The sequence below is a fragment of the Pyrgilauda ruficollis genome, unplaced genomic scaffold (assembly GCF_017590135.1).
Source record: "Pyrgilauda ruficollis isolate IOZ18807 unplaced genomic scaffold, ASM1759013v1 scaffold74, whole genome shotgun sequence".
Taxonomy (NCBI): Eukaryota; Metazoa; Chordata; class Aves; order Passeriformes; family Passeridae; genus Pyrgilauda; species Pyrgilauda ruficollis.
In genome coordinates, this window is record NW_024529266.1 from 4,878,227 (window position 1) to 4,897,120 (window position 18,894).

Consider the following 18,894-nt stretch of genomic DNA (forward strand, 5'->3'; position numbering starts at 1 on the left):
AAATAAGTATATTCTAGTGAATGCACTAGTGTTTGGCCTACACGAAACCCACCACACTGTTTGGAATACTAATGTAAATTCATAAGCACATGCTCTTTAATTAAGTGGTAGTGTAGGGGTCTTAATCCTTTTTACTGCTCCTGCTGTGTTTTTTGCCCTCAAGCTCTGCAAAAAAATGAAAATTCTTTTGTGCAACTGTGTGCTGCAATCCAAAACAATGATGTATAGTATGAGTTGGAGTAGGAATTTGCTTGCTGCATTTCATGCATGTAATCCATATTAATCCATTTTTCCTTCTAGAAATAGTTTTGTCTTTCCCTTCTATTAGTTCAGACTAACACTGCTGTTACTGGGTCTGATGGTCACCGTCTTAAGCAGGTACAGAGGAACCTACAAATACACCCAAAGCCATGAGGATGGGGGATGGAGGGAAAGGAGAAGCTTTCCAGCTGACCCAAGAGCAGCAATGGCTGATCAGAGAAGACTGCATGAACCAGAAGCTGTGGGATGAAGTACTTGCTTCTCTTAAGGAAGGACCAGTATGTTTGTTGCATGCATAATTTTTATTCTTTGCATTTTCTTTATATTATTAGGAGAAATCTTATTTAGGAGAAATCTTATTATTAGGAGACCCTCCTAAAACCCCCTTTGTTAAACTTTTGCTAAATATAGGCTGTCTTGGGTTAGTTTTATTTGTAACACTTGTATTTCAAGAAGATGTCTAGCTTGTGCAATTTGGTCTTGAGAGATGGGTTAATGCCTCCACAATAGAGACCTTTTCTTGCTCAAAAACCATCCTGAAGTTAAAACTGCATTTTTGTGTATTTTCATTTTTGAAGAGAGCATGTTTTCTCTGATATAATAAATGTATTTTTATGCTGTGCTAATGTCAGAAATCAGACATGAATAAAGGTGGTTTTAGTCACTAGGTTTTGTTTAGACAGAAAATAATTTTATGACAGGTTCCCCAGAAGCATTCACCCCATCCCTCAAAGTGTTCAAGGCCAGGCTGGATGGGGCCATGAGCAACCTAGTCTAGTGGAAGATTCCCTGCCCATGGCATGGGGCTTTAAATAGGTGTTGTTTAAGGTCCCTTCCAACCCAAACCATTCTCTGATTATGTGATTCTGCAATTTGTAGAAGAGCAGGGAAATAAAGCCATTAAAGACCTGCTTCCTGATTACTTCTAGAAAGCTGTGCTCAGAGATATGATGGACTTAAGAACTTCTGGAAGTACATCATCTTTATGTAGTAAGTGGCATTTATGAGAACTGTAATAGCATTTGTCTCTTTTATTCCTGTGCCCTACATTAGAATTTTCTGAAGAAACTGGAACAATCCTTTATGTGTGTCTGCTGCCAGGAGTTGGTTTACCAGCCAGTGACAACAGAGTGCCTCCACAACGTCTGTAAAGTAAGAACAAACCGCCTTGCTCTGGGCTGTTTTCTTGGCTCTGAGACACCAATCACCAAAGCCGTATGCATTTTAGAAAGACAATAATAATTGCATAACATTCTGAGCAAAAACAGGCAACAAGTTTCCATTCAGTGTTTCCTGTGTAAACACCTTAGTTTTGTGTAATAAAGAGTGGAAGTGTGTTCCATATAGTTTCTGATAGACATAATGTGTGAGGTTTACCATTGCGGTCATGCCTTTGTGGCCAGTGGAGGTGCACTAGAAATTGGTTAGGTCCAGAGGTTATATTTTGGCACAATATCAATGATTTAATTTTACATCATTTTACAAGAAATAAAACCAGATTATATAATGTTATAACTCTTTCTTAAAAGTTGTGAAAGGGTGGAGGATAAATACCCTAGAAAGTTATTTGGGCTCATTCAGAGAAAGTTATGTTATCCTGTTAATCTTGCTCATGTTTGGTAGGAGACCATGAATGTCAGTACTTTACTTATGTGTCTCAAAATCTTGATCAGTTGGAGATAATCTAAGAAGTGTGGAATCAAATCTGGACTAGAGTTAATTTTGTAGCATTGGTATGTACAAAATCATGCACTGAATTGTGCATATTTGAATGGTGCCTACCTCATATGTCTGCCTGAGGCCCTAAAAGGACTCAAAATATTGTCATCCTAGTACAGTATTTGGTAATGTAAGGTTGCTGTTCAAGAAGATACCACTCCAGTAAAAATCAGGGTGTTGTTATGTGTGGCCTGCACATAACATGGAACAGTTATGTCTCTCTGAAAAACATAAGAAATGTTGTGGAGTTAAAATTTAGAATTGTAGAAATTGGAAAACCATGAAAAAAAGAAAGAAGAGAAAGCTGAATGGCAACAAACCCAGAAAGCACAGTATTTGAAGATATCAGTACATATTTGAGAATACAGTATAACATCCAGGTAAAGTTGTAAGGAAGTTCGATAGTAAGCTGCTGTTGCTGTTTAGACAGAGATCTGCCCTGCCCTAAAAAATTTTAGATGCTCATCAATCTGCAGTAACGTAGTAAGGATGACAGCACAGATGCTAATATGTTGCAGATTGTATTATCCTACATATATCTGTAAGGCTAAACTGGGTATATGCTGATGAGTTAGTTGGAGATTGCTACATTGCAAACAGTATACGTGGCATATTGATCTTCCTCTTGATATGAAGGTCTGGAAGAGTATACCAATCTGTGAAGCTGTAAGGAAGCTAAGGATTGGCTGTGACTTACAGGAAGGCATTAGTGAAAATGAAGGGGAAACCTCACTAGTGATTTAATTCTTCCCAAGCACGGAGAAGAGTTTCTTGGCTAGGACATTTTAGTCATGGGTGGAGTCAGGCACCAGGGGGCTTGGCAAAGACTTCTTTTTTTCTGGTAGTACAGCAAATTGTGCCTTTGGTTCATAGTGATTCCTTACTTTTTGCTGGTTAAGCTGTTGGTCTGCAAGAAAGTTGTTGCAATTTACTTCTCTGTCTTTGTATGTCCTAGAGTTGTTTACAGCGCTCCTTCAGAGCCGAAGTGTTCACCTGCCCTGCCTGCCGCTATGACCTGGGGAAGGGCTACGTCATGGCTCCCAACAAGATCCTGCAGACACTACTGGACCAGTTCTTTCCGGGTTACAGTAAAGGGCGATGATATGCTCAGTTCCTCCTGTACTTCTCCCAGTGACTTTATAGACAGTAAAGGGGAATAAACATGGGAATTCAGCAGTGGACCAGCCGGCTTGATGGGACTCAATATATTGTCACTTTTTGAAGCACCTAACCCTCTTACCCTCATAGCCATTTCTTGGTGTTGTGAGAACTCTAATTCTCAGCTGTCTTTTAACATCAAGGGTAGTTTTGGCCAGTTAACTAACAGTTTTTAAAGAAGGAAAAAAAAAAAAAGAGAAAAATAAAAGCCTCAGCTCTTACTGGCCTAGCTGATGCTTAATTTATGATTTGTTTTTTTGTGACTACCTCAGGACAGAGGAAAGTAAATTGTGTCAAACAATGAAACAATGTTGGGGATAAAAAATAGTTAGTGATGTTTTAGCTACACACTGCCTCCTAAATATTAGTTGTGCCTGGTCCATGTGGTTTGATTTACAATAAAAAAGAACCCAATAACAAAATGCAAACCAAAAGAAAAATCCACGAAAAACCAGGAAAAATAAATAGATTCAGCACTTAAGCCATTTGGATTAAACAGCAAATTCTGTGGTGTGCATAATCCCTTTTTTGTCTTTTTCTTCTATTATGCTGTATTTTTTTGCAAGAACGGGCTGATTTTTAGTCTATTTTTGTGAGCTTCATTGTGCTTTTCTTGTATCTTATGCAAGTTGACTACTAATGACTAATGAGAACAATATGAATGCATTGTTGCTGCATTAGTGTAAAGTGATCTGTGTTTTTTGCACTTAAAGAGAGTATTCAAGACACTCTAATTGTGTAAAAAATAGTTCATATAAAAAAAGCCACTTCTGTATTAGTTAAACTGTATGCTTTTAGTAGGTCTTGTATCAGTGGCAATACATCTACACAGCATTAAAGGCAGTGCTAGCTAGGGTTCAAATCGCTTCATATTGTGATCTGAGATTTTATATACAATATATCCCTCCCCCAAAATATACCTTATTAAATATTTTATGATTCAGAACATTTGCTAATTTTGTTTTTACTATTATCCACTTAATTAAGTCATGAGATATTTACAGAATTTATTTTTCAGATTACTAAATGCTTTCCTTAGGTCACCTTATTTTTCAGGTGTGAGGCTTTATATTCCTTAACTAACTTCTCAGTGAAAAGAACACTTAATTTTAAAAAAGGCCAAACTCCAAACCAAGATCCAGTGATGTCGTTGATACCCATGGACTCGCTCACAGCCTGTAGCAGTGCTCTGTCCATGTCCCAGAGTGGGAGGGAGCCCTGCCTGTCACGTAGAGCTGTCATAGGCACAGCTGGGAGCTGTGGGATTCCTGCACAGTGGTTGGCCAGGTGGATGAGTCAAATTCCCTCTGTAGGCACTGAGGTTGCAGTGACAGCCTGTGGCCCACAGTGCTACAGGTAGCTCAGAATTTCTGGAGAGAACGATGTGATTTCACCTTCGTAACAGCCATTGCATCTCATGAACGGTAGCTCGTAAGACTTGTGGCCTCCAACCTTTTAGTTGAGTACTGTAAAATATTTTAATGCTTTGTTTTGCATTGGATAGATTTTACCAATTAATTCACAAGCTAAATTTTGTCAGTTTGAGATCAACAGTGGGAAGTTATCTGCTTTATACAAAAACACGTAAACCAATTTTTAATTTTTTTTTTCAGTGACATAATCAAGCAACATGAAACTGTTTTTAACAAACATTAAAGTAGCTTGTCAAGACTGGGGAATTAGACTGGCAACAGAGAAAGACTGTCCTTTCCTCACATTGTAAATTTGCAGTGGCTTTTCTTGATATTTTACATCCTTAGTACTATATCAATGGCTACTGAAAGATACCCTTTCCAGTAGTGAATTCTAGAGTAAAAACATCTGATTTTCTCCACTATGTATTGAGGTGATTTAGCATGTAAGTGCAGCTTTTCACATAAAAACTAGTGTCTGGCCTGACTTAGCTTTAATGAAAGCCATTCCTGTCTACTATCATCTGTAGTCTCTTTGTGTAAAGCCCCCCACTGAAGTCATAAGGTAGGTAATGAAAAAGTTGCAGTCCCAAAACTTTCATTGTAAAAGACACAAAGTTTGCAGTACGTAAAATATTGCTGTAAACAGCAGCCTCATTTGTGTCACTTCAGAGTTCCCAGGCTGAGTGTGCATGTAGATCTTCAAGAAGAGGTTGAGTAGTGGGGTGGTTGTAAGGTGCAGAACTGTGTGGTCCTTTTCTGTGTTCCCAGTGTTGCTTAGTGCCTAATTCACCAAAATTGTGCTTTAAGTGGCTGAATGAATTGGTCCTTTCAGGGGTGCTCACGTACATCAGACAGCTCTGCATGGACCTGCGCAAGTTCCTTTCAAATGTGCTCATAGCACAGACTGTGTAACTAGTGAGAGGATTAGTTTTATGTAAGTTTGATCTGGAACATGCTGGAAAAGGCTCCTGTTTAAGGTCTGAGCTTTGGTTACTGGGTGATTTAATGTGGCACTTTGTGTTGCAGCAGGGCTCTGGTCTCCTTAAGCTCTTGGAGTTTCCATTGTGAATCAGTTTTTACACAAGCTGTAGATAAAGTAGGGCAAACTGAGTGCTCTGTATAAAAAAGTGCCAGAGAGTGACTTGAGAAGCTGTGGAAAGAAAACAGTTTTTTACCCAAGATTTAAGTAATACTGAGCAGTTCACAGTCTTTTATGCCTTCATGGTCTTTTATGCCTTCTCCAGAATAAGAGAGAATTAGATGGAACTACTAAGAAAAAATGATGTGATACAGAACAAGATTAAGTTTGTTACTGCTTGATAAAATGGATCATTCTGGCTCATTGAAAAAAAAATCAGAGATTTATTTAAATATTAATCTCTGACAGTATTTTCCTTTGTGTAAGTTTATTGCTGCTGTGGCAATTGTCACAAATCAGAACTTAAGTTCCCTAATTTCCTACTGCTCTGTTGGACAAATACAGCTGAAAAGTTTAAATCCAAAACATGACAACACTTAAAATTCTGACCAATTTTATTAGAGTACTAACACTGATAGGTAAAAAAATCAGTATGAAATATTAACACTAGCAATGCTAGTTAGTGGTAATATGTGAAGTAAATTTAAAAAATCTACTTCATCATTTTTTACAAAATATAAACAATCCCGCAGTTAATATTTATTAGTCTTGCCTTATGTATCTGCATCTTTTCTACTTTTTTAACTGTATCTCCCACGCCACCTTGCAAATTTGGCGTTAATAGTTTCAACTTTAGCATGAAACAGACAAAATTATAAATCAAGGCAACTTCCAACATCAACTGCTGTGGAACAATCACATTTTGTTTACACCTAACATACTGATTGTATTTACATTTTAACTGAGCAGTGTTCAATGAACAAACATGGTGATTATTCAAAATATACACAATATAAATATCCCCAGGAAATCAGGAAAGGGCCGTTCTGATGGAGTCAAAAATGCAGGCAGCTGGAAGCAATCTTAGGAAGATGCTCTCTTCTGTTCAGAAAATGGAGATTCATAGGCTTCCATCGGTGGGCAGGTACAAACCAGATGTTGATCTCCATATATGTCATCAATGCGAGCAATTGTGGGCCAAAACTTGCTTTCAGGCTTCACAAATGGCTAAGAGAGATAAAAGAACCCAACCATCTTAATTTTTCCACCAAATAAATCTACAAAATTATAATAGACATTGGGAGCTTGAAGAATTACAAGTGCTGTGAAAATGGATTTTTTAGGTGAAGTCATCCTTCAAGTCTTTTTGCAGTCCCTGAAAGTTAACAAGCATGTGTTAAAGAATGCTTAGATTTTCAAAAAAGTATGGTCATGTCCTCTAACACATGCCTGCAAAGAAGCAGTTTTCATGAGATAAAAGAAAACTTTACTATCCTTTGAACAATTGGCTTTCACATAGGAATGAAGGAAAAGCAGAAGACACTGCTGTACTGTTCAGCATAGCTACAATATAATACTTAAAGGAAAGTGGAATGGTGGTGTAGTTGAATTCTTCCTCTTTGAAACAGTACATGTCACTAAAATACTTGCAATTAAGATTCAGAGCAGAAAGGTTGGTTACATGTACATTAGCTGCTATGACTGTGAAAGCAATTAAGAAGTCTGATATCAGTGTGCAGCTCCAGTCTGACCTTTATTTGTAGCAGGTCCACATTGGTGTCGCTTTCTCCATGCTAACCTTGGGGAATCTAGTCACACCTTATGCAAGTTCTTTTGAGCAAAGCTTTGAATGTCAGCATGTGGGACTCTGTTTTGGGAGCCTTTGGTGCAGCATGTCAGAACTAAACAGGCTGTTTCCAATAGGAATGAGTATTCAGTGTTGAAGTGCTAGGATTCAGAAATCCAGGTCTGCACCTATGCGTGGAGACTTTTTATTTTTGAGCTCTTCTTTTCTTGCCTATAAAGTTAAACTAATGAAACTGTGGTAGAGAGAGCTCACACACTTAAAAACTGAGCAACAATATAATGGCTCTGAAGTTTTCATTCTTACCACATTACTTCATCTCCAACTAAGAAACTACAGAGCACAAAGCATATTTATATATTTATATATTTATATATTACCACACTACAAAGTTCCCATTATATACTCACCAGTGGGAATGCTGCCACTTCTCTGGAGTAGGGACGATCCCACTTGGAAGAAGTGACACAGTTCAAAGTATGTGGTGACATCTACAAGAAACAAGACATGTTGAGAACAAGGAATTACTGATTTCTGTTGAACATAGCGTGAAGCCTTCTTCAAGTTCACATTACCACAAATAAGTAATTACTGTCTAGAGAACACTGTTTATCTGGGGGCAGAAAAGGCAGATTTAAACCAGGAGGCAAATCAGTATTTGGATTTTTTTTCAGTTTGCCTAAAGATGCTACCGAAGGCTTGAATATGCTTTTGGCTTTTCACTAAACTTAAAAGTCAGTACAGCATTAAGAGTGGAACAGAACTTGACCTGATACTGGCATTGCTAAAATAATTCAGTCTTGATTTTATTATTAATGTTAAGGTCATTCCACTTTCCATCTTCAGCCAGTGAAATAAGCATCTCTCCTTTGTTACTTTGAGATGACCTTGAAATATAAAATAAGTGCTTGTGGAAATAACTTTCTCTGCTCTGTCAGTAAGACTTCTCACTTGAAAAAGTCAAAATTCAAATTTTGAAAAAGTTGAAGGTTTATCAAGAAAGTCTTGTGCTCATTGTTGTGACCCATTACTTTTGAGAGTACTGAAAGACAAGGAAGTGGGCATCTGCAGACTCAAGGGTTAGGCTGATGCTGGTACCTTGCTCTACATGCCACCTTACCTTTAGTGGGTTAATTTGGGGGTCCATCCTGCCCTCCTCTATTTCAGCAATTTCCTGCCGAATACTGATCATGGCATCACAAAACCTGTCCAGCTCTGCTTTGTCTTCAGACTCTGTAGGTTCAATCATAAGTGTCCCTGCCACTGGCCAGGACATGGTTGGAGCATGAAAACCTGGTGACAATACCAAAAATCAGTCACAGATAGTAGGGTATGAGATAATACATGCATTAGCTATCAGGAGATTCACAAATTCAGTCCTTTCTCTACCAAAATCTAGAGACCGAATTCACTGGTAATGTTGGCTCTGTACTTTAGAGGAAAGATAAATTTTTCGAGTATCTTCATTTTCAGCACTGAAGGGTAACACCACTGTATTATTTACAATAGAACTACTCACAGATTTAGTGAAACAGTTTATTAAAAAGGAACTTTAATATACTTATCTAACTCACCTCTGTACCTACTGAAGAGTCTGTTTAAGTGGTGCACAATATTTAAGGCTCACTTACAAAGAGCAGGAAAGGTGGGGTTTTTAGTATCACAATTAGGCTTTGGATTATTTCACCAAAGAGATATTACTGGTTAGGGTTTTAACAGCTTTCATGCATTTTCATTAGAAGCAGTTCTGTAAGATCAGGTAGTTCAATGGGTCCTCTTGTCTGGCAGCCAAAAAGCATCCACAATCAGATCCTTAAGAGCATGTGTACAAAACGGCATAAAGTGTATCAGGATGGAACTGTTCAAATCGTATTATCTCCTTTAAAAGTTTGGGGTTTTTTGCCTCCCTGTTTTGTTTTGTTTTGCTTTGTTGGAATCTTATTAAGCTTTTGGATTTGACCCACTTGCTCCAAACAGTTGAGAGTCATGTAATCAATAATTTGATGGGGCAGTTCACAAAACTGTGAAGTAGCAGCAGAGTCAGTAGTACCTACTACAAGTCAGTATATGCAAATATCTCAAATATCTCTTGAAGCCCTTAAAGAAAATGAGGAAGCCTGAAATAATTGTGACAGATTCACCATCCATAAGCACAGAACTGGAATGTTTGTATCTCCCTTTGGAAGAGATTTAGAAAATTTTCACTTGCACTGCTATTTTAAATAATAAACATTTGACTTACCATAATCCTGAAGCCTTTTAGCAAGATCTACGGCTTCAATGTTTGCTGTTTTTTTGAAAGGTCTTGTATCCAAAATGAATTCATGGGCTACATAACCTGTAAATAAAAAGTGAGATCTCCTATTAAGTAAGACTAGTGAGAACACTAGTCTTACTTTATAGAAGAACAATGCAATTTAACAAGCTGTATTCTGATTGGTTTTGTGGAGAACATGGCAAAAAGACAGACTCAAAAATATCCACTTGGGCAAAACCTCAAATCTGAGAAATTATCAGGTAAGAGATATACAACTCAGTTTTTGAAGACTGACCCTTTGAGTCCCACATCATATTAAGAAGAGGCCTCATTTACAAGATCAGAACTAGGAATGAGTGGTCAAAGTAGCTCCTACAATTTACAAGTTCTCTGAAAAAATGATTAGATTTGTCAATGGTCCAACACCATTTGGGTTTTAGGCTATCTTAAATTAATTAAGATAATCAGTTTTATCTTATGCCAGAGCAAAGCTCAAATCTTCTGTTATAGAGAAGCTAAAGACACAAGTTGTCTGTATTTATATCCATGATTCTGGAGAACCTTCCATTACATTGTTAAATCCTTCAAAATTTGCAATTTTTATTCACTTTTATTAAAGTACAGCTTGCAGGTTTTACCAAGGTGTATGTATTAAAGTGAAGATACAGATTTTGGAGATAATATATATTCTACTCAAATGTTCTTCAATGCTGTTCAGCTTAAACAAGCAAAATAAGTTCTCTGATTGTTACACTACTACCACAATAATTTTTTTTATTTCTTCTTCATTACTTCATTACTGTCCTGTTGCCAAGACTGGAGAGCCAAAATAGGGAACCAGAATGTAGCTGAAGTATCATGCATTGCCAAAGGAATTCTATCTGATCTCACAAAAGTGAACAAGGAGCAGAAATGAGGGAAACTTGGTGGGATTTTTTTTTCAGAGGAAGTGTGCAAGAGAAAGTACAGGTCCAAAAATTACTTTCAGTTCTTAAATTGTTGCATCATTGGTTATGGAGGTTTGGAAGTCTCAGCATGGTTGCTTTTCCTTTTTCTATCAATCTGCCATTAAATTTCAAGGAGAACAATCTAATGATTTACTCTATCTTTTGGCATCATCTTTTTCTAATTACAAACAGATATTACTTTTCTTCTACTTCCAGGTATCTCAATTTCATTGCAATACATCCATAGAAGTGTGGCAGGCTCTCTCCTTGTGAACAACATCAAGAGAAGTTTGAAATCAGCAGTCACATAGCATTAAAAAAAACTGTGTTGGAAGCAACTGCTACATGAGGGGGGAAAAAAAAAAAAAAAAAAAAAAAAAAAAAAAAAAAAAAAAAAAAAAAAAAAAACGGGAAAAAAAAAAAAAAAAAAAAAAAAAAAAGCCTGGTAGAAGAAAAGAAATTGTCCAATTACCAACTTACCTCTTGCTCCTTTGAAAAGGATTTTGTAGTGTTTCTCTAGCCTCTTTGCCATGTAATTTGCATTTAGTATAGCAATCTCAGAAGCATGCTTCAGACCCTTTGCTCCCATTGTCTGAAAGAAAAATAACACAAAGAAACCGATCTAAAACAGGTCCAAAACAAGCAAAGTATGCTCCTGCGTGACAGAGAGCAGCACCTCAATGCACCTGGCTAGTTCTAAGGCAGTCACTCTGCTGTTACACTTTTCCACACAACACTCATAGAGAAGCACTGGATATTGACTGAGGCCACCTTTGGTGTATGTAGTTTATGGGAGTGTCTACTGTTAGAGAGGTTTAGCTTGAAGTTCACAAGTGAATGACCCAAACCTTTCCTCAAACCATGAAGCTTTGAACTGAATAGAAAAAAGAGAATACAAATAATGTCAAAAGGCACAGGCTTCCTGTCTCCATCCCACATCAACACTGTCCAGAGAACTTTAGGTGAGACAATGTAAATAGATGACATTTTGCACTGTGAGGAAAAAGCTCCCCTTAAAAATGTCTAATGGATTAAATATTCTATGGGAATGGGAACCAGCTTAGAGTCACAAGTGATTTTTACCCACAGCTGTAAATGGAAATTGCCCCAGTTCATATTTGCTCATTTGGAATTCCAGGAGAGCTGGTTTCCCCAGCAGCAGAAGTTTCCATGGTTAGAGTATCATACTGACAACAAAGTACCCAGAATGGCACTGCCCTTAGGTTCACTCTTCCCCAACTCTGTCACTGGAAGCATTAAATGTAGCTCAAGAGTCCCAGCACACCCTTCTATCAAACAGAATTTCAATCTACAATAATCTCTGTTGACTAAATATTACCATACATGTAGCCAAATATTTGCTGGCTTATCACTAAATTGCAAGAGATTAACAAAATACATAGATCACGATCAAGCTGTCTCACATGTAAAACCAAAACTAAGTTCAGTTTTCAAACCCAGTTAAATCCTCTGGAATTCAAGATATTGTAAAATTGAATGTTCTGTAGATGTCAAGTATAACAATACTGAATCATACAATTAAACATACTCTGGCAGAACAGTAATTTAAACATGAAAACTTCAGTGTCAGAAAGTGGAAACCTGACTGTAGTTTTTGTTCTGCCTGCACTTATCTAAAGACTATTACAGACAAGAGGTAGACAAGTTAGATACAGCAGTTGTCCTGATGTGACTGGATTGTCATCACTTCATTTCACTGCATTTCAGCCTGTGCAAACATCTTACAATGAGTTGCTCTTAAAGCTGTTCATGTGATTCCAGTAGTCACTGGACTTGAAAGAGAAACAGAACCTCAGCTGATACTCCTTATAGAAGTCTACACACCTTGATATACACCCAGGAAATTGGCAATATAGCACTGGAACCCCAAGGTGCAGCGCTGACAGTACCCAAAGGACATGCATCCTTATCCGGCTGTATTTTGATCACAGGGTGGGTGGGCAAGTAGGGAGCCAAATGTTTCTTCCTAAAACAAAAACATTGATTTTAGAGATTAAATACATGTTCCTGTGTTACCATATCTGGACAGTTTCAGCAGTAGTTTCTCTTCACCTTGATTCCAGTCACAGTCCTCTAGAAAGTCTGATCTGTGCCTTCTTCAAAAGAAGGTTTATTACACAACCGGTGCCAGTGGAGGATGGCACTCAGTTTTTCCACCTATCACAAGATATTAATGGTGTTATCCAAATAAAAATTACTTTCTTTAGACAAGCAAGATTTTCTTCCTTTAAGGGAATAAGAATGCTGCATGCAATAGATTCACACGGCTTGTGTAGCGCTTCTGTGTTCTGGACTACATGCAGTATTATAAACCCTCAAAGTCCATTTCTTACTCAGAAAACAGATTGCTGAGTGAGATTTACCATACACACTAGAAGGCCAACATGGAAGCCAGGCTTTGGGGATACAGGTGAACACCACCATTCCTGAGATCAGCTCATGACTGTGCTGGAGAAGGACAGATGCTTGCAACCAATATAACACTTCTCCCAGCCATGACTCTGTTCTGAAGTGAACCCCAACCAAGATTCACTAAGGTGTATACATATTTCTTTTTTAATTTTTTAATTTTTTTTTTAAGAAAAGGCTAATATAGAGATACCCACACTCCAATTGGTCCCATTCCAGGTCCTCCTCCTCCATGGGGAATGCAAAAGGTTTTGTGAAGATTTAAGTGAGAGACATCAGAGCCATAATCTCCAGGACGACACAGACCAACCTGTAAAGGGAATACTCTGTTTCAAAACATTCTTCATATGCCATTTAGGACCTATTTCAGAATGCAAGGAGAACAGGTTGAAAAAGATGGTGTGTGTTTTTATGTTTTTCTTTATCATGATGCATCATAAACAAGAACTTGATGCAAATAATATTTTGTTTTAGGAATTCTTAATTACATCTGTAAAGAATGTCTTTGATAAAGGGTTGGCAGACTAAGCCAATTTCAGTGAACCTTTCAGAGGAAGGTTCACTTACGACACATTTCAGGGGAAAATCAAGTAAAAGAGAATTACTTTCACCATCTAATTTTAATTACTGTTCTTGGAAATCTCACATCCTCCCCCAAACACTGTGGCATCTTGCATGGAAGCTGTGTTATAATCTGAACTGAGTACTGCTGTGCTATTTTTATTCCAATGACTCCCAGTAGTAAAAAACCTGCCTTGATTTTGTACCTGAGCATTCATATTTGCTCCGTCTAAGTAAACTTGGCCTCCATGTTTGTGAATGAGGTCGCACACATCTCCAATCTCCTCTTCAAACACACCGTTGGTGGAAGGGTATGTGATCATGATGGCTGCCAAGTTCTCCTTGTGCTTGTCCACCTGGTGGCAGGGAGGGGAGAGAAAGAATGGTCACTGAGGCTCCTAAAACTTCTCAAGAATTTATAAAAAAAATACAAGTAAAGTCAGAGTGTTTTACAGATGGGAAGGAGGCCTATCAGCAGATAGTCAAAGTCACTTATAGTCAGCAAAGGATACTGAGCTCCTTCCTTCAGCCATGCCTATCGAAAAAGAGTGATCTCTGAATAAATCAGAATTTTAAATCAGGGAAAAAGGCAGGTATTAAAAGGTGTGTGTATATATATATGTATATGTATATATACACACACATATATAGACATATCTATATACATATATACATACATACATATGCATACACATATATATGTGTAAAACAGTCTCTTCTGGGACCTTCAGATGACAAAATGAAAATCTGGCCTTCAAGTTAATGTGAAATAATGACTATTCCCCCTACTTTCAGCCAGAGTTCTATTACAGCCATAAAAGTTTGTCCAGATGTAGAAATGTGTCCTGCTAATCCCTTGCATTGCAAGATTCAGCTGCAGTCAATATACTTAAAAGAGAGGAAAGAAGTAGTTGCCTAGCAACAACTTCCCCAGCAGAGATGGACTTGAACTTTGCTAAAAGAAGGTTGAAATGCAGTTTCAAATGCTTCACATTCATGAACATGGCTTGTTCATTTCCAGTACTAGCTGTGGACCAAGAGGGTCTGCTATAAAAGAGTCTACTGTGTACAAAGACTCTTTGAGCAAATCCTACACTAAAGATCCTCAAATTAAAAGAAATCTTACAATTGTCACATAGTTAGTGTCTGAGTGAGGGAAAAAAAAATTACTTATCCTTTCAAAGCTTGTATTCACTATTATTGCTTTATTTTTTCTTGTAGAAGAATGTGATTCCTCGGCCAACACTATTACCTTCAGACAAGAAGTGTTCCTTGAAAAGTAAAGATAATTAAATACTCACCATTGCTTTTAAATGAGAAATATCAATGCTCCCATTTTTATCCACTTCAATTGGCTGAATCTTCATCCCTGCCATTTGTGCACTTGCTGGATTAGTACCATGAGCAGATTTAGGAATAAGGCAAACCTTGGAAGGGAAAGAAAAAAGGAGCCTAAAGTATATCTGGTTTAAAAAATCAATGTTTTATAATCTACACTCAGCTACAATTCATTATCAAAGTTTTGAAAAGAAATCCTGATGGTACCGGCAAATCGCCTATTTTGCGGAACAATGGAACTAAATTTTTAAAGAAAATCCATTCAGGTATCAGCACTTAAATACTCATTACCCAAGTTTCATTTGCTGCATAATCATATTTAGGGATGCAATTCCAGAATATATTTCAGATACTTATATTTAAAACTTTTTTGCCTCACTCCACCTTTTTTTAAAACAGTAATTTTTTTACAGTTATCAGTCTCCATATGTACAATGACTTGAAAGGAAAAACTGCCTAATTCCAAATTTCCACTAGAACTTCTTCTGACTTCCAAAGCATTTTCTTCTGTATTATATTCAAAACAAAAACTTAGACCAAAATATTTTGGCTATAGATGAGAAACTCAGAGCTACTTGCATACTTTGTACAGTTAAATTTAAAAGGAAAAAAAAAAAAAAAAAAAAAAAAAGAAAAAAAAAAAAAGAGAAGCACTTCTAGACTTCTAGTTAAATAAAGGTAGGCTCTTTTCAGTCATAGGAAAATGATGCATGTGTCAGGGTATTTCCAGGTATTTTTTAAGAATTCCACCTTTTCTAAAGACAATAAATATTTCTTCAAAAATCCCAAACAAAACAAAACAAACAAAACTCCAAAACCAACCAAACAAAAACAAACAATAAACCAAAACAAAAACAAACAAACAAACAAAAAACCCCTAAGCAAACAAAAAAAAAAAAAAAACAAAAAAATTTTCTTCTACTTTATTTTCCTAAGAAACTGCATGATGGCTCATGGAACTCTATCACGCACAGTGATGCTGAGACAAATGTGAATACTTCAAAACACCAGAAACACAGGATCCCAGCGCCAGTTCCAGGAGGAACTGTGCCACATCTGTAGCCATTTTATCCGCATAGCTGAAATGCAAAGTGGCTCCAGATGGCCACCAAGGCCTGCTGGGTGCCGACATCGTGGATCACGCAAAAAAGCAGGGATGTGAGCTGTCAGTTCACGTCCATCCTTTTTTCCCACAAGAGGGCACCAAATCCAAACACGGCCAGCAAGAGAACCTTGAGCTCTGGTTTAATTGCTTTCTCCCGCTTAGGAGAAAAAAGCGCTTCAGCTGAAAGGCCAACATTTTGTGGGCTTTCTTATTTTCTTATTAATTTTTACTCTTTCCCAAGAGCACCATGATTTTCCTGTAACATTTGAAATCTGTGAAGTGTGAGTAAAGTGCAAGCAGACCCCAGGCTCTCCTGTGCAGTTCACCTCTGGGTATTTTCAGGCCACAGAAGTACCCACAGACTTTCTTTCACACCAAAACGGTGAGATTTGGAATAGGAGCACTCAGAGAAGCCTAAAGGTCTTGCACAGAGCACGAGAAATGGCAGATGACACGTAGACAATCAGAAGACAGCTCTCCAAGGAATAAAATTTTAACCTGATTTCACTTTCCACTGAGTAAAACTACTCACAAAACAAAGTTTGTAACTGTAAAGAGTGGTTACCTTCCAGTAAGTTTGATGTGATCTGGATGCAACGAAGAAACAGAGAGAGAAGAAGACAACGCTCACATTCAGTTTTAGATGGTTTCCTCACACAGAGGCTACAGTTCCCAGGAGGCCAGGACAGTGATGCTTCCATTTTGAGAAGACACATGAGTCCCAAAGCCAAGGATAAAATCAGGTTCAAAGGATATGTATCCTATTGCACTAAGGACTTTTTCCCTTCTGTTTAAAGCCGGCTGTATGGATGTGTAAAAAACCAAGATGCAAGTAATCTCAGATTTCCACTAAGTTCTTTATGTGGTCCCAAAAAATGTTCCTAAAACTAACTTCCAGTGGCTTAAGTGGGAAGGTACCTACGGATAAATATTTCATGAATGCATGTTAAAGAAAAGAAAAATAGTTTTCGCTATATGGAAAAGTCATCCTCATAGAATATTATAAATATCTGAGCTGGTTCTCTAACATTTAAAGTTACTCATAATTGTGCTTATAATGAAGACACAGTGAAATGCCAAATATCCTGTTAATACAAAACCCACCAGGTCACAAAAACAACTGTTTGCAGAGTTCAGAAAAGGACCCACAGTACTGCAGGGCAGCATTTAAAGCAGTATATGTATACTGGAGGCAGAAAGGTCTAAAGTATGACACAAGAAAATGCATTTTAACAACACACAACTGTGATTTTTAGCTTTGAATCTACTGCTGATCTAAAAAAATCTCACCGTTTTGGTGGGAAAGAAAACAATTGCATCAAAAACTAGAAAGGGAATAAGAGAAAAAAAGTAAAAGGAACACAAAGGCTTTAAAGATAACTGAAGTTATAAAATGGCTTTTTTGAGAAGGATGGACAAATAACTAGAATTCAGCCAGGAAATGAGGATGGATAATAAGATAATAAATAATCCCGGAATTAACACATGGTATGTCAACTGTGAACATGGAAAAACTGTTCATCATCTTTGAGGAGTGAGAGGGTGTCAGATGAAATTGTAAATATATCTCAATTTTCTTCCTTCCTTCCTGACTTCCCAACTTCCCATAGCCTACCACATGGCATGTTGCTTGGGAATTAAAATGCCATAAGCATGACCTTTCCTGCTTTGCCCTCCTTTCCCTGAGCTTTTGTTGTCGAGCATGCCATTATATGGCACCAACATCCCTTGGCCAGCCAGGGTCAGCTGTCCTGGCTGTGACTCTCCCAGCACCTTGCTGACACCCAGCCTCCTTGCTGGGAAAGGACAGGGTCAGGACAGGGCAGTGGCATAGAGAGAAAGCCTTGACACTCTGAAAGCACTGTTCACCATTTGCCAAGAGATCCCTGTGCTATGAAAAGTGCTTCCTCCACCATTCATGTGAAGAAAGTTAAGTCCACCCTAGCCAGACTCAGTACAATCACCCTTCCCTGTGTCATTCTCATATCTGTAAAAACTTTTAAAATGTAATCAAGGATCCTGGTAGGAAGCATAGAATGTGAAAGCCTATCTGAGGTGACAATACATGACCTAGTTTCTCTCTAGGTGAGTCCCAGATGTTGAATCAACTCCCCACTTCCCACTCAACCCTCTTCCCCACATGAATATTGACACTTACGGTTCTATGACGTTCTCCTTTGGCATTTAAATAAGCTTTGATTGCAGCCAAGCCTGCGTACTCTCCTTGGGCTCCACTGCAAGAAGAACACAAACACTGCTACACAGCACACAAACCAGCAAGTGCCACCTCTCTGACAGAACTTCAAAACTGTCCAGCCCTAATCCTTACCCATGACCTTCAGGCAAGTGTCAGCAAATTAAACAGGGCACATTCCTAAGATAATATTACAAACGGACATGCTTAAATTAACAGCTAGGTGTAAATGAAAAGAGTAGATGACAAAGGTTATGCCATTTTATAAGTTTATACTGCAGTGTTAAATCCTTCTGGTGACTGAGTGGATCCACATTTCTGCACCAAGCAGGGAACTCTGTGCTTGATTACAGTGAGGCAAACTAATATTGAAATGCATAGCAAAGTGTATATCATGAAACATAAAAGGCCTTTCAGCACCAGGCTTCAAGTAAGTTCTTAGAGGAAGTTCTTGCTGTTCATTTTGTATCAAAACTGCTATGGACATAAACAGGCTGCAGCAGTACCCATTAGATGCTGCTTTATTAATTTCAGTGAGCACACAGATCTCAGGCATTCTTCAGTCAAACCTAGCACACTACCTACCAGTTTCAATAATCAAACACCTGGCAGGTCTTACATCTTATTCCTATTCCAAATGTTTATTTTCAGTTCTTGGGGGGAAATATTAAAAGAAATGAAAAGACCAAATTATTAAACTTTCAGAAGAGATGAGACAAAATAAGATACCGTAGTTTTTAAAAAAAACAACTACTTTGTAATTTAATAATCTGCCATTCAAGAAAA

The 18,894-nt window shown here is 37.7% G+C and overlaps 2 protein-coding genes across 8 annotated transcripts in view; one reads left to right on the forward strand and one right to left on the reverse strand.

Annotated features, from left to right (window-relative positions):
* UHRF2 (ubiquitin like with PHD and ring finger domains 2) overlaps positions 1-3,658 on the forward strand; it is a 79,568-nt gene extending 75,910 nt beyond the window's left edge. For 3 of the 6 annotated variants that reach the window (XM_041486207.1, XM_041486209.1, XM_041486211.1), the window contains exons 14-16: positions 376-539; positions 1,315-1,413; positions 2,936-3,658. In XM_041486207.1, the coding sequence (XP_041342141.1) occupies positions 376-539; positions 1,315-1,413; positions 2,936-3,082 (410 nt within the window). In that variant the 3' untranslated portion in view covers positions 3,083-3,658. Of the gene's footprint in view, positions 1-375; positions 540-1,314; positions 1,414-2,935 lie in introns of those variants that run through there. The other 3 variants (XM_041486208.1, XM_041486210.1, XR_005956764.1) reach the window with 2 other exon arrangements.
* Positions 3,659-6,072: 2,414 nt separating this feature from the next.
* GLDC (glycine decarboxylase) overlaps positions 6,073-18,894 on the reverse strand; it is a 39,555-nt gene continuing 26,733 nt past the window's right edge. For both annotated transcript variants that reach the window (XM_041486134.1, XM_041486135.1), the window contains 10 exons: positions 18,073-18,148; positions 14,773-14,898; positions 13,678-13,827; positions 13,108-13,220; positions 12,326-12,467; positions 10,961-11,072; positions 9,519-9,614; positions 8,397-8,569; positions 7,687-7,767; positions 6,073-6,699 (listed from right to left, as the gene is read on the reverse strand). In XM_041486134.1, the coding sequence (XP_041342068.1) occupies positions 6,556-6,699; positions 7,687-7,767; positions 8,397-8,569; positions 9,519-9,614; positions 10,961-11,072; positions 12,326-12,467; positions 13,108-13,220; positions 13,678-13,827; positions 14,773-14,898; positions 18,073-18,148 (1,213 nt within the window). In that variant the 3' untranslated portion in view covers positions 6,073-6,555. The remainder of the gene's footprint in view (positions 6,700-7,686; positions 7,768-8,396; positions 8,570-9,518; positions 9,615-10,960; positions 11,073-12,325; positions 12,468-13,107; positions 13,221-13,677; positions 13,828-14,772; positions 14,899-18,072; positions 18,149-18,894) is intronic.